Source organism: Mus caroli, unplaced genomic scaffold (assembly GCF_978045245.1).
Source record: "Mus caroli unplaced genomic scaffold, Mus_caroli_1 scaffold_11, whole genome shotgun sequence".
NCBI classification, from domain to species: domain Eukaryota; kingdom Metazoa; phylum Chordata; class Mammalia; order Rodentia; family Muridae; genus Mus; species Mus caroli.
The window spans coordinates 57,215,101-57,228,326 of NW_028227266.1; the positions used below are offsets into that span (position 1 = coordinate 57,215,101).

The following is a 13,226-nucleotide window of genomic DNA, read 5'->3' on the forward strand; positions in this document are numbered from 1 at the left end:
GAGGCAGTGAGGCAGAGAGGCAGAGGAAGAAGCAGAGAGGCAGAGGCAGAGGCAGAGGCAGAGAGGCAGAGGCAGAGAGGCAGAGGCAGAGGCAGAGAGGCAGAGAGGCAGAGAGGCAGAGGCAGAGGCAGCGAGGCAGAGAGGCAGAGAGGCAGAGAGGCAGAGAGGCAGAGGCAGAGAGGCAGAGGCAGAGAGGCAGCGAGGCAGAGAGGCAGAGAGGCAGAGAGGCAGAGAGGCAGAGGCAGCGAGGCAGAGAGGCAGAGAGGCAGAGAGGCAGAGGCAGAGAGGCAGAGGCAGAGGCAGAGAGGCAGAGAGGCAGAGGCAGAGGCAGAGAGGCAGAGGCAGAGAGGCAGAGGCAGAGAGGCAGAGAGGCAGAGGCAGAGAGGCAGAGGCAGAGGCAGAGAGGCAGCGAGGCAGCGAGGCAGAGAGGCAGAGAGGCAGAGAGGCAGAGAGGCAGAGAGGCAGAGAGGCAGCGAGGCAGAGAGGCAGAGAGGCAGAGGCAGAGGCAGAGAGGCAGAGAGGCAGAGGCAGAGAGGCAGAGGCAGAGAGGCAGAGGCAGAGGCAGAGAGGCAGAGAGGCAGAGAGGCAGAGGCAGAGGCAGAGGCAGAGAGGCAGAGGCAGAGAGGCAGAGGCAGTGAGGCAGAGGCAGAGGCAGAGAGGCAGAGGCAGAGAGGCAGAGGCAGAGAGGCAGAGGCAGAGAGGCAGAGAGGCAGAGGCAGAGAGGCAGAGGCAGAGAGGTAGAGAGGCAGAGAGGCAGAGAGGCAGAGAGGCAGAGAGGCAGAGAGGCAGAGAGGCAGAGAGGCAGAGAGGCAGAGAGGCAGAGAGGCAGACAGGCAGATCTTCATGAGCTGGAGGCAAGCCTGGTCTACAAAGTGAGTTCCAGGCAGAACATCCAGGACTCTACAGAGAGAAACCCTGTGTCAAAAAAACAAAAAGAAAACCACCACCACCACCATCACCACTACCACCACCACCACCAAACCTCAAGGTCTCAGCTGAGGCCATATCTATCTACAGACACAGCTTGCAAAGAGTCAGGTGTTCTTACTTGCACTTCCTGTATTCTGCCCCACTGCAGCTCTGTCTGTTACTGGGCCTATTTCTCCTGGCAGGAGTTGGTAACTCCAATATGCTTAGAGGAAACTCGTTCACCCCCCCCCCCCCCAGTCATTAGTCTGTATGTGGCTATAGACAGCCCTGTTTCCACTCATCTTTATAGTTTTGGGCATGGTGAGGACCAACCATGGATGGAAGCCTCCTTCCTTTTCTCCCTACCTCCATCACCCCGCAGAGCTGGGAGTCAGGACCATTATTTTGGGTACCATGTGCTTACATTACATTGAGCCCAAGTTAGCTAAGAAAGCCCCAGGGTTGGAGTGTGCCTCTGGCTACCAGCCTGGGGTGCCTGGAGGTGACTCCTGTCTCTCTCCCCCATCTCAGTATAAACAGGTGGAGCAGTACATGTCTTTCCACAAGCTCCCGCCTGACACCCGACAGCGCATCCATGACTACTATGAACACCGCTACCAAGGCAAGATGTTTGATGAGGAGAGCATCCTGGGTGAGCTGAGTGAGCCACTTCGAGAGGTGAGCTGCAGACAGCTTGGGTGGGTGGTGGCAGTGCTAGGCCTCGCTGGCACACAGTTCCCTGACCCTCTTCTTTCTTTGTGTCCCAACCCGTGCTGTCTGTGGAGCAGGAGATCATCAACTTTAACTGCCGAAAGCTGGTGGCATCCATGCCACTGTTTGCCAACGCAGATCCCAACTTTGTGACATCCATGCTGACCAAGTTGCGTTTCGAAGTCTTCCAGCCTGGGGATTACATCATCCGCGAAGGCACCATCGGCAAGAAGATGTACTTTATCCAGCACGGCGTGGTCAGTGTGCTCACTAAGGGCAACAAAGAGACCAAGCTGGCTGATGGCTCCTATTTTGGAGGTGAGACAGCCAGGGGGCCCCAGGAGAACATGGGTGACTGGGAGCTAAGCTAGAGGGATACCCTAAGATCAGAAGCTTGGAGGGACCTTTCATAGCCACAGCATCTGTGAGCCCAGTATAGGGGTGTCTGTCTGTGCAGTTTGCTTTAGTAGAGTACTTAAGACTGGTGGCTTATAAACCATAGAAATTGGATTCTTAGCTCTGGAGGCTGGGAGTCACAGACCAGGGTGCAAGCGTGGTGGGTTCCATTGAGGGTTCTCTTCGTGGTAGACTGTTGTGGTTTTGTTGTCTCACATGGCAGGAAGAGCACTTGTGTTGCTTCCTTAGCTTCTTCTATTATATTTGCGTGTATGCCTGAGCCTGCATATACCCAACCATAACTACCTATTCCCACATACCACCATGACCATGTAGAGGTTAGGGCACAACTTGGGCAGCCAAGTCTCTCCTTGGGTCCTGGGTATCCAACTCACGTTATCAGACTTGGCCCGGAAGTGCCATACTGCTGAGCCATCTGACCTGCCCCTTCTCTAGCCTCTTCTATAAAGGTATGAATCACCTCCCAAAGCCCCACCTCTAAGTACCAGATCACCTTGAGACCAGGAGTTCCGCCTAGGAATATGGGGTGGGCACATGCATTTTGTCCATTGGATGGGGGTTGGCCCCAGAGAGAGAAACAACTTGACACCCAGTTGACAGGGGTGCTGCTGGTACCCAGTATGACTACAACCTAGCAGGCAGCCTAGTGAGTTCATTGTACCAACCACCAGTGGAGACCAAGGTCAGGATCATGCAGCTCTGGGAGGCCTGGAAGTTTCGTGTTGGATTGACCCTATGCCTTACTGTGCCCACAGAGATCTGCTTGCTGACCCGAGGCCGGCGCACAGCCAGCGTGAGAGCGGATACTTACTGCCGCCTCTACTCACTGAGCGTGGACAACTTCAACGAGGTGCTGGAGGAATATCCCATGATGCGGAGGGCCTTCGAGACGGTTGCGCTGGACCGCCTGGACCGCATAGGTGAGGGGCAGGATGTGCAGGCGGGAGGGCAGGGCGGCAAGCATGCAGACTCCAAGTCTCCTTTCCTGGGCGTGGCCTGAGTGTCTGGCTCTTGTTCTATGGCTCAGGCAAGAAGAACTCCATCCTCCTCCACAAGGTGCAGCACGACCTCAACTCAGGCGTCTTCAACTACCAGGAGAACGAGATCATCCAGCAGATCGTGCGGCATGACCGTGAGATGGCCCACTGTGCTCACCGCGTCCAGGCTGCCGCCTCAGCCACCCCAACCCCCACGCCTGTTATATGGACCCCACTGATCCAGGCGCCACTGCAGGCTGCTGCTGCTACTACTTCGGTGGCCATAGCCCTCACACACCACCCCCGCCTGCCTGCCGCCATCTTCCGGCCCCCTCCCGGACCTGGGCTGGGCAACCTTGGGGCTGGACAGACACCGAGGCACCCAAGGAGGCTGCAGTCCTTGATCCCTTCAGCTCTGGGCTCTGCTTCACCCGCCAGCAGCCCCTCACAGGTGGACACACCATCTTCATCCTCCTTCCACATCCAACAGCTGGCTGGATTCTCTGCACCTCCTGGATTGAGCCCTCTCCTGCCCTCCTCTAGCTCTTCTCCACCTCCAGGAGCCTGCGGTTCCCCACCAGCCCCCACTCCCTCCACCTCCACTGCCGCTGCCACCACTGGGTTCGGCCACTTTCACAAGGCGCTGGGTGGCTCCCTGTCATCCTCTGACTCCCCGCTGCTCACCCCACTGCAACCAGGCGCTCGCTCTCCACAGGCTGCCCAGCCACCACCCCCACTGCCTGGGGCCCGAGGAGGCCTAGGACTCCTGGAGCACTTCTTGCCGCCCCCACCCTCCTCCAGGTCACCATCATCCAGCCCTGGGCAGCTGGGCCAGCCTCCTGGAGAGTTGTCCCTAGGTCTGGCAGCTGGTCCACCTAGTACACCAGAGACACCCCCACGGCCTGAGCGACCATCCTTCATGGCAGGGGCCTCTGGAGGGGCTTCTCCTGTAGCCTTTACCCCCCGAGGAGGCCTCAGCCCTCCGGGCCACAGCCCGGGGCCCCCAAGAACTTTCCCGAGTGCCCCACCCCGGGCCTCTGGCTCCCATGGTTCCCTGCTCCTGCCACCTGCATCCAGCCCTCCGCCTCCCCAGGTCCCACAGCGCAGGGGCACACCACCCCTCACCCCAGGCCGCCTCACACAGGACCTGAAGCTCATCTCAGCCTCTCAGCCAGCCCTCCCCCAGGATGGGGCACAGACTCTCCGCAGGGCCTCGCCTCACTCCTCAGGGGAGTCGGTGGCTGCCTTCTCACTCTACCCCAGAGCTGGGGGTGGCAGTGGGAGTAGTGGGGGCCTTGGGCCTCCTGGAAGGCCATATGGTGCCATCCCAGGCCAGCATGTCACTTTGCCTCGGAAGACATCCTCAGGTTCTTTGCCACCCCCACTTTCTTTGTTTGGGGCAAGAGCCGCCTCTTCTGGAGGGCCCCCTCTGACTGCTGCACCCCAGAGGGAACCTGGCGCTAGGTCTGAGCCAGTACGCTCCAAACTGCCGTCTAATTTATGAGCTGGGCCCTCCCTCCCTCTTCTTTTTCTTGCTCCTTTCTTCCTTCAGGTTTAACTGTGATTAGGAGATATACCAACAACAATAATAACCATTAAAAAAAAAACCATACCCCAGAAAAACAAAAAGACAGCAGAAAATAACCAGGTATTCTTAGAGCTATAGATTTTTGGTCACTTGCTTTTATAGACTATTTTAATACTCAGCACTAGAGGGAGAGAGGGAGGGAGGGAGGGGGGAGCAGACAAGGCCCAAAGGCAACAGCCAAAGGAAGACAGGCAGGGTCTCTGGGGACAGGGCAGGGGTGGGGTGACCCATGTTTGGGTCCTAGCACAGACCTGTCATTGTATTGTTCTGTAGAGCAAGAGCTACCTACCATCAATCAGTTCCTTGGCTGTGAACTTGGAGCCCACTCTGCTGGGGGCTGCCCTGGAGTGTGTTCCCAGGAGCCTCCTGCGCCCAAGTCCCTTGGGACACACAGGGCCCTTGAGGGCCTTGCTTTTTTTTTTTTTCTACTGTAAACGTAGCAAGATATGTATATGAATATGTATATGTATGTAAGATGTGTCTATGTATAGCTATGTAGTGCTCTGTAGAGCCGTGTAGATATCAGCTTCCATGTGTGCACATGCGTGTGCAGTCTAGTTTAATCCCATGTTGCCAGGACACCCAGGTCACCTTACATCCAGCAATCTGCTGTGGCCCGCAGGCTGGGCACTGCAGGCTCTGGGGGAAGTTCTCTCTCCCAGCCCTCAGGGAAGGGGACCCCTGGAACCTTGCAGCAGACCCTCTTTCCCCATCTCTGGGCTGCAATCCAGTTCTAGCCCAACCTCTAGTCCCATGGAAGGGGAAGACTCCAGGCCGAGCCTTTCACCTCCCAGGGCTTCAAGCACACCTGTCACCTCTGTGGCCCGAAGTTTCTCCAGCTGTACAATGGGAGGGGAGGGGAACGTCTATTTATTGAGTCTGTTCTGTGCCAAGCACTGGTTATACACACCCACAGACTGGGGGGGGGGGGTGATTCTGGTTTCTCCCATTTCACAGGTGAGGAAACCGAGGGTTGATTAGAATCACATGACCAGGAGTGGCAGAGCTGGTCTGGTCTGAGCTGCAAATCAACCTCCCTAAGGTTAAAGCCTGTATTCCTCCCATCAGAAAACAGTGTTTGGTAGAGCCCTAGCTTTTGGTCCCTAGGCAAAGTGCAGGAGGAAGAGATGGGAGCTTGGTGGCAGTCAGACTTCAGTTCAATTCCCAGTTCTGCCACTTCTTAGCTGTGTGGCCTTGGGCAAGTTATCTGACCTTTCTGTTCCCTCATTAGTAAAATAAGAACTATGGAACTGCCTCACAATGACCAGTGAGAACCAGATAAGAAAAAGATGTGAAACGCCCAGCCCAGTGCCTGGCACACAGCATAGTAGGTGCTCAATAAATCATGTTTCTTCACCCCCCCCCCATAAACTTAGCCCATTGCTCCAGTGAACTATGATGAGAGCCCAGGGGACTTTAGCTGAGGGCTCCAAGACTTAAAACTCTCAGGACTCAGGAGGTGGCTGGGCCTCCATCATGGCTGGAGGAAGGTGCGTGGCCAGTGGTGGGCTTGAGTCAGGCCTTGGGATATGGGAAGTGTGGGTAAAGAAAGGAATTAGAGGAGAGAGTGCATAGGAGAGGTTACTGCAGTGATGTTGAGATGTGGGGCAGGGCCTCTGGGGGAGACATAGAGGATGGAGACCTCGGATGAGAGGCTAAGCTGATCTGTGGCTTTGGCCCTGAACTAGAAGCAGATTCTCAGGACCCTGGTGGAGGCACAACCAGCAGCTTCCCTATCCATGGGTTGGAGCAGGTAGGACTCTGATGCCCATGCAAGTGAGAGGGCTGGTTCTACCATGCCTGTCATCCCCATGCAGCAGCCAGAAGGGTGGCATGAGCAGGTTTGGCCCTGGGGTGCCACAGGGAATCCTTTGTGGATGGCTTGCAGGGAAAGAAAGGGTGAAGTCCCTGGTGCCCTAGAAAATCTGCAGGAACCCTAGATTATACAGGGATGGGAGAAGCCTCCCAGACTGAGGCAGTCTTTAGACCTGTGTTCTGTCCCCCAAGGAAGGGAGCTTAGGGAGCCAGCTGGACTCCACAGAACCTGCAGTCCATCCTTGAGGAATAGGAGAGGAGCTGGGGTCTGGGATAAGGAGTGAGGGGTCTCTTGTCAACAGGCCTGGCCTAGCCGCCCTTCTCTACTGATACATGCATTTTATAAACACCGACACACTGGCAAACTCCTTGGTGACTATGGAGAGGCCAGGTCCAGTCCATAGGACCTTCCACCCCACAACCTCTACAAGCAATTTTCAAATCTTCCACTTTTAAAACAGAAAAACGGTCAAACACACCGTCTTGTATATTTTATTTAAATAAAAAAATTACAGCAAATGCCGCCTTATTTGGGGGGGGTCAGAGATGGAGTGGTGAGGTTCACAGGGAAACCTGGAGCCTCCAGTGAGGATGTGGGGGTGGGAGCGGGACACTGCCCCTTGAGCAGCTGTGAGCACACGTGCATGAGCCTCCCCCCATCACAGAAACGTGGAGTTGAGTTATATGCAGAACTGTGCATGGGAGCGTGAGGCCTGACTACAGAGAGATGTGTACCTGCGTCCAACCTGTTGGGGGTGAGATGGTGTATCCCCAGTGTCATGTGTCCTTCCGCCTTCACACATGACACTGGGGATACACCATCTCACCCCCAACAGGTTGGACGCAGGTACACATCTCTCTGTAGTCAGGCCTCACGCTCCCATGCAATGTGTGAAGGCGGAAGGACCCTGATGCAGGCCCTGTTCCCTGCCTCTGCCACAGCTCCACAGTCCTCGAAGAGGAGGAGGAGGCCAGTACCTGATACATGATCTCCAACCAGCTAAATGCTGAGCAGGCGACACACTCTCTTGCTGCAGACAGGCCCTCAGGAGAGGACGATTAGCTGGGGGCAGCAGGTGAGCAGTTGTGAGGAGAGCATCATAGGCACCAGTGGATGGAGGGCAGATGTGGGGCTCTAGCAGTCCAAGGTCAGGCCTGGTACTAGCAGGTGGTGTGGCACCAACTTCTCCCTCACACTCTTGTACCTAACCTTTGGCTACAAAGGGCTCCCACAGGCCCTTGGACCTTGATAGTTAGGGCAGGTGTCTGGGGTTGGAAGAGCAGTCTTCAGCTTCCTGGTTGGTGGGGGAATACCATCCTGCCTGCGTAAAGAGGGGGATTGCCTCTGGAAAGAGCGGGGGAACCTGGCCAGTTGTTCCCCATCACTGCTTGCCTAGGCTGTTTCCGTGGTGACAGGCCTGGGAGTCCTGTTGCTAAGCAGACAGCTCGGCATGCCCAGCATCCCCATGACAACTGCCCCCTGTGGCCAGGTGGCAGAGCTTCCTTGGGGACCCCACTGACATGATATAGGCGGGGCTAAACTCAGCTGCTGTGGGGGCAGCCTAGGCTGGATCACAGTGGCCTCTGGTGGAAGTGGCCTCTGGGGCTGGGCGGGGGCGGGAGGGGGAGCCTTCATAGGTGGGGTAGGGTGAGGTGGAATTAGAGGCAGGTCTCAAACTGACATGGGTGGTTACACCAGCTGTTTTGTTCCTAGACTTCATAGGGGCAGGTAGTAAGTGCCTACTGTATGTTAGGCCCTGGGTGCTTTCCTGTTGTCTCATTTCGTTCTCTCACCAACTCTAAAGTCAAAAGCCTGAATGACAGTGAGCCACAGGAAAGAGGTGTGAGGCTCAGAGCTGGTGCTCACTGGATGCCCATCATCCAGAGTGGATAGAGCTGGATTATACTCAGCAGGAGACTGAGGCCTTGCCCCTGTGCACGGGGCAAGCAGAGGCAGGGTGGGACAATGATAACACGGAGTGGTGGTCTGCATAGAACTGAAGACCCACAGTGAAAACAGTGGTTGGTTTATTTTCCTTACCATTGACTAACAATTCTAAAGAGCCAGTGGTGAAATATTCCCCTCTCACCAAATCTAAAAACACCACCTCCCCGACAAGCTTCAGCCCCACGGGACAGCTCTTGTTCTGGCAATCAGAAAGATGAGACGGCCCAAGATTACTCTGAGGCCTCAGTGGCACTAAACTAGACTGGAAAATTCAAATTGTGTGTGTGTGTGTGGGTGGGTGTGTGTATCAAACCTAGGGCCTCTTATAAACCAGGCAAGTGCTGTACCATGCTGAGCTACATCCTCTGCATTGTTTCTTGAGACCGGTCTTGCTAAGTTACTCAGGCTGGCCTTGAGTTCAGTCTGTAGCCCAGGCAAGTTTTGACATGCAGATCCTCTTGCCTCAGCCTCCTCTTGAACAGTTGAGGTCATAGGTCTGCACCAGGCCATTCCAAAGAAAATCTGAATGACTTAGAATGCTCCCTGGAGACTGTCCATCCTGAGAGCTAGGTGTTGCTGTCTTCAGCAGAATGTCCTAAGGGCGGCCTCAACTCTCTGCCCTCACTTCTTACCCTGGAAGTCACTTCTCCCTCCCTAGCAACGTGGCTTCCAGTTCTCCTTCCTGGGAAAGGCTCTGAGCCAGTCCTCTAGTCCACACCGGAGAGACCAGGACTGATGTCCATGCCTGGTCTTGTGGTTCTCTTCAGTGTCAGACCCCATTGGTCAGGTTCTCCCAGAGTTGGGGTCCCCACTCTCCCTACTTAACCTAGACTCAGCTGTAAGAGTTCCTCTTCTTCCCAAAGGTTGGTGCTGATGGGCCTCTGGTCTTGGGCTCTTCTCTTGTCACTCCATGCGCCCTTCCAGGGCAACCTCACCATACCCAGGGCTTTCCCCTCTTTGTAGACAAAAGCCTCCCACACGTTCTCTTAACCCGGGCTCCCTATTCCCTCAGCCTTGGCTGGGGCTTCATCCTCTTCTAATGGACTAGGCTCTTCTACTCTCTGCTGCTTACAGCCCCCAGTGAGGCACAGAGCATTCTCCTGCTGACCTCTGCCCCTGCTAACCCCCCTGCTCTGACCCCGTTGATTTTATTTCTCTAATTCTCTTTCTCTTGAAGGTGGAATATTTCAGGTAGGCAGAAGACACATTTCATATGAAGATATTAACAACACTAGCCTCTTACCACTCACCTAGTTTAAGAAACAGAACATAAAGAGCACCTTTGAAAGCGTCTCTGTGGTTGTCAGTGGCTATGCTTCTCCAGGCAGAATCGCATATCTGAGAGCTAGCATCCATTCCCTTTTACAGAAATCAGGTCTCTGTATAATGTATTTGGTTGTGTACACAGGGCGAGGAGTTGAATTAGAAGTAGCTGCTCGGAGAGGTGAAGGATTTTGTTATCAATATTGCCCAGAATGTCTGCATGTGAAAGAAGTCTCTGTGTGTTTGTTAGTTTTGTTACTGTTTTAAATTTCTCTATAATAAGGATCTACAGGTTTGAGGATATCTCTCAGTTGGCAGAGTACTTGCCTATAATGTATAAATCTCTGGGTTCCACCCCCAGCACTGCGTAAGACCAGGCATGGTGGCACATGCCTATAACCCCAGTACTCAGGAGGTGGAGGCAGAGGGGCTAGGGGTCAAGGGCAGCCATATAGCCAGCTTGAGGCCAGTCTGGACAGCGTAAGCCCTGTTACAGTAAGAAGAAGTGTCTTTTTATTGCCTGTGGTTGGGTGGGCCACACTCCTCTAAGCTCTGTAGTTCACTGAATTCTTTTTTTTTAAGATTTATTTATTTATTTATTATATGTAAGTACACTGTAGCTGTCTTCAGACACTCCAGAAGAGGGAGTCAGATCTCGTTACGGATGGTTGTGAGCCACCATGTGGTTGCTGGGATTTGAACTCCGGACCTTCGGAAGAGCAGTCGGGTGCTCTTACCCACTGAGCCATCTCACCAGTCCGGAATTCTTGGTTTTAAAACAGTTGTTAAACGAATTTGCCATTGTGTTGTACATTTGATATTATCACTGTGGGGTGCTGTGGTCTCTTCTTTGTTTCACCTGTGTAGGGCTCCAGTCTGGAGATGGGAAAGGCAAGTCAGGTTCTCACGCTTGCAGACACCGCTGTTCCAAAAGCTCCCAGTTGCGAGGTTCCTGCTGAACTGTCTCTAGGCTCCATATCCAGTAGTGGAGCAGTTACTGGCAAATTAATCTTCTTTTTATGAGATAATGCCAACTTGTTTAAGTAGTTCAAACAACTTACACTCCCACCTGCAGGGTATGAGTTATTCTTGCTCCACATTCTTGCCAATAACGCGGGAGTCATCAGGCTTCTTCCTCTCCCCAGCCTAGTGCTAATAATTGTGTTTTAATGAGCAAAACTCTAATTACTAGTAACACTGGGTCTCTGTTCATATACTAATTTGCCATATACTTTGTTCATATACTAATTTGTGTTTTTACTTCTGAGAAATATGAATTTATGAGTCTTGTTCCATTTTCTATTTGTCATTTGTCTTTTTGTTGATTTGTAGGACTTTTACACATATTAGGAAAATACAATAAATTCTTTATTAACTATGTGTCACAAATATCCTCTTTCTATGTGTGATTGGTATCATGCTCTCTCTCTCCCTCCTTCCCCCTCCATCTCCTTTTCTTCCCTCCTCCTTCCCTCCCTCTCCTCTTATCTGTTTTGATAAGCAGATGCTTTCTATATTAAAATGAAGTTTACATTTGTTAATATATTTCAAATTCTAGAAACTTCCCTAGTGCCTTCTTTGCCTAAGACATCTCTCATACTCTGATCTTCTGTTCTTCAGTCGCTTTCTTTCCTACTCTATCGCCATAGGGCCACAACATAACTACAAAAGAGGTTGTACATGTATATGTAGACTAGGGACCTGGAATACTTTCCAGTTGTCAAGTTTCTATCTGTTGTGGTGATGAAATAATCAACTAAAAGCAACATCAGGGAGGAAGGGCTTGTTTGCCTCACACTTCCGGGTTACGGTCGATTACTACAGGGAAGTCAAGGCAGGGACTTGAAGTCAAGTGTCACACCCACAGTCAAGAGTGGAGAGAGAACAGACACACGGGTCTTGATTTACTGCTTAATCTCAGCACATTTTCTCCCTTCATACTGCTCAGGACTCCCTGTTCAGGGATCGGCCCCACCCATGATGCCCTGCATCTTCCAACATTAGTTAACAGTCAAGGCAATCTCCCAAGAACATGAGCACAGAACAACCCAATCTGTGTAATTTTCCACTACGATTCTTCCCAGGTGATTCCGGTTGCCTGTGTCAAGTTGATAGTTAACACTCACTAGTACACCAGCTTTGAACATCTTGGCCAGTTCTTTTAATATGGGTTTATATTGGTCTTCATCAGGTTTTACAGTTCATCGGATTTGTTTCTAGCTTCTCATGGTTTTGTTACTATTGCTAACTTTATCGATGCTTCCTATTGAGGTATAATTCATAGGCAGCAAAATTCATCAATTTTAAGTGTGGAGACAATGAGATCTTACAACCACCTCTACAATTCGAGTCAGAACATTTCCACGACCCCCCTCCCACCCTCTTCAGTTCCTTCCTCTTACTTGGTTCCCAGCAGCCTGCTATTGTAGCCCTCATGTTTCGATGCTTCTGAGATTTCATGTAAGTGGACTCAGAAGCACTCAGTCCATGCCTGCCTGATGTTCTTCCCTTAGCCCAGGACTTTTGAGCTCTGCCCATGGGATGCTGTGCTGAGTTTCCTTGTATGGCTTGGTCAGGATTTGTTTATTCATCGATGAACAACTAGGCTGTTTTCATTGTTGCCTATTGAGAATAAAGTTGGGGGCTGGAGAGATGGCTCAGTGGTTAAGAGCACTGACTGCTCTTCCAGAGGTCCTGAGTTCAATTCCCAGCAACCACATGGTGGCTCACAACCATCTGGAATGGGATCTGATGCCCTCTTCTGGTGTGTCTGAAGACAGCTACAGTATACTCACATACATAAAATAAATAAATCTTTAAAAAAAAAGAATAAAGTTAGTATGAATATCTCTGTTCAAGACATAGGAGTGTGGATTTTTAAAACACTTAAGTTGGCAAATACAAATTATCATACGCAACATGATGCATTGAAATATGTACTTAATGAGCTGGCTAAATTGAGCTAATGAGCATGTATTACTTCATATGTCATATTTTTTTGTGGTGAGAACACTTAAAAACGTATTCTTCTAATTGTTTCAAAATGAATATAAGTTTTTGTTGATTATAAATACCCAGCAATGATTCTCCTGAGTCATATGATTAATATATTTGTAATTTTATTTTCCAAAGTGGAAGGGCTGCTTGCATTTCTATCAGCAATTATCCGAGCTTCCTAGTCACTTCATCTCCTTACGCTTGCAATCAACTGCCATGTATGTATCAGCTCCAGAGGTATGCCATGTAAACTCTGCTTTCAGTTTGCATTTCCAGAAGGACTAAAGATGCTGGGTGTCATTTTCAGCATCTGTTTTCCACCAATATATATGCTCTGTGGTAACAAATGCTTATTTAAATGTTTACACAATTGTCTCTCACAAACCCTCCATTTCCTTATGGTTGAATTATAACTAAAATATTCAACATATAAGTACTTGATAAAATAGTTGTTTGGGAATTATTTTCTCTAAGTTTGTGGTCTACCTTTTTATTTTCTTATTTATGTCTGTCAAAGGTCAAATACTTTAATTTTGCTGATGACCAACTTGCCAATTTTTTTAGCGATTTGTGTTTTCTGACCAGATAACTAAAATGACAC

General features: G+C 51.4%; 1 protein-coding gene across 1 annotated transcript in view; it reads left to right on the forward strand.

The window, feature by feature from the left end:
* Nucleotides 1-4,729, forward strand: part of Hcn4 (hyperpolarization activated cyclic nucleotide gated potassium channel 4) — a 42,319-nt gene extending 37,590 nt beyond the window's left edge. The window contains exons 5-8 of the mRNA XM_021172516.2: nt 1,441-1,587; nt 1,698-1,938; nt 2,793-2,957; nt 3,065-4,729. Of these exons, the coding sequence (XP_021028175.1) occupies nt 1,441-1,587; nt 1,698-1,938; nt 2,793-2,957; nt 3,065-4,518 (2,007 nt within the window). The 3' untranslated portion in view covers nt 4,519-4,729. The remainder of the gene's footprint in view (nt 1-1,440; nt 1,588-1,697; nt 1,939-2,792; nt 2,958-3,064) is intronic.
* Nucleotides 4,730-13,226: the final 8,497 nt, after the last annotated feature.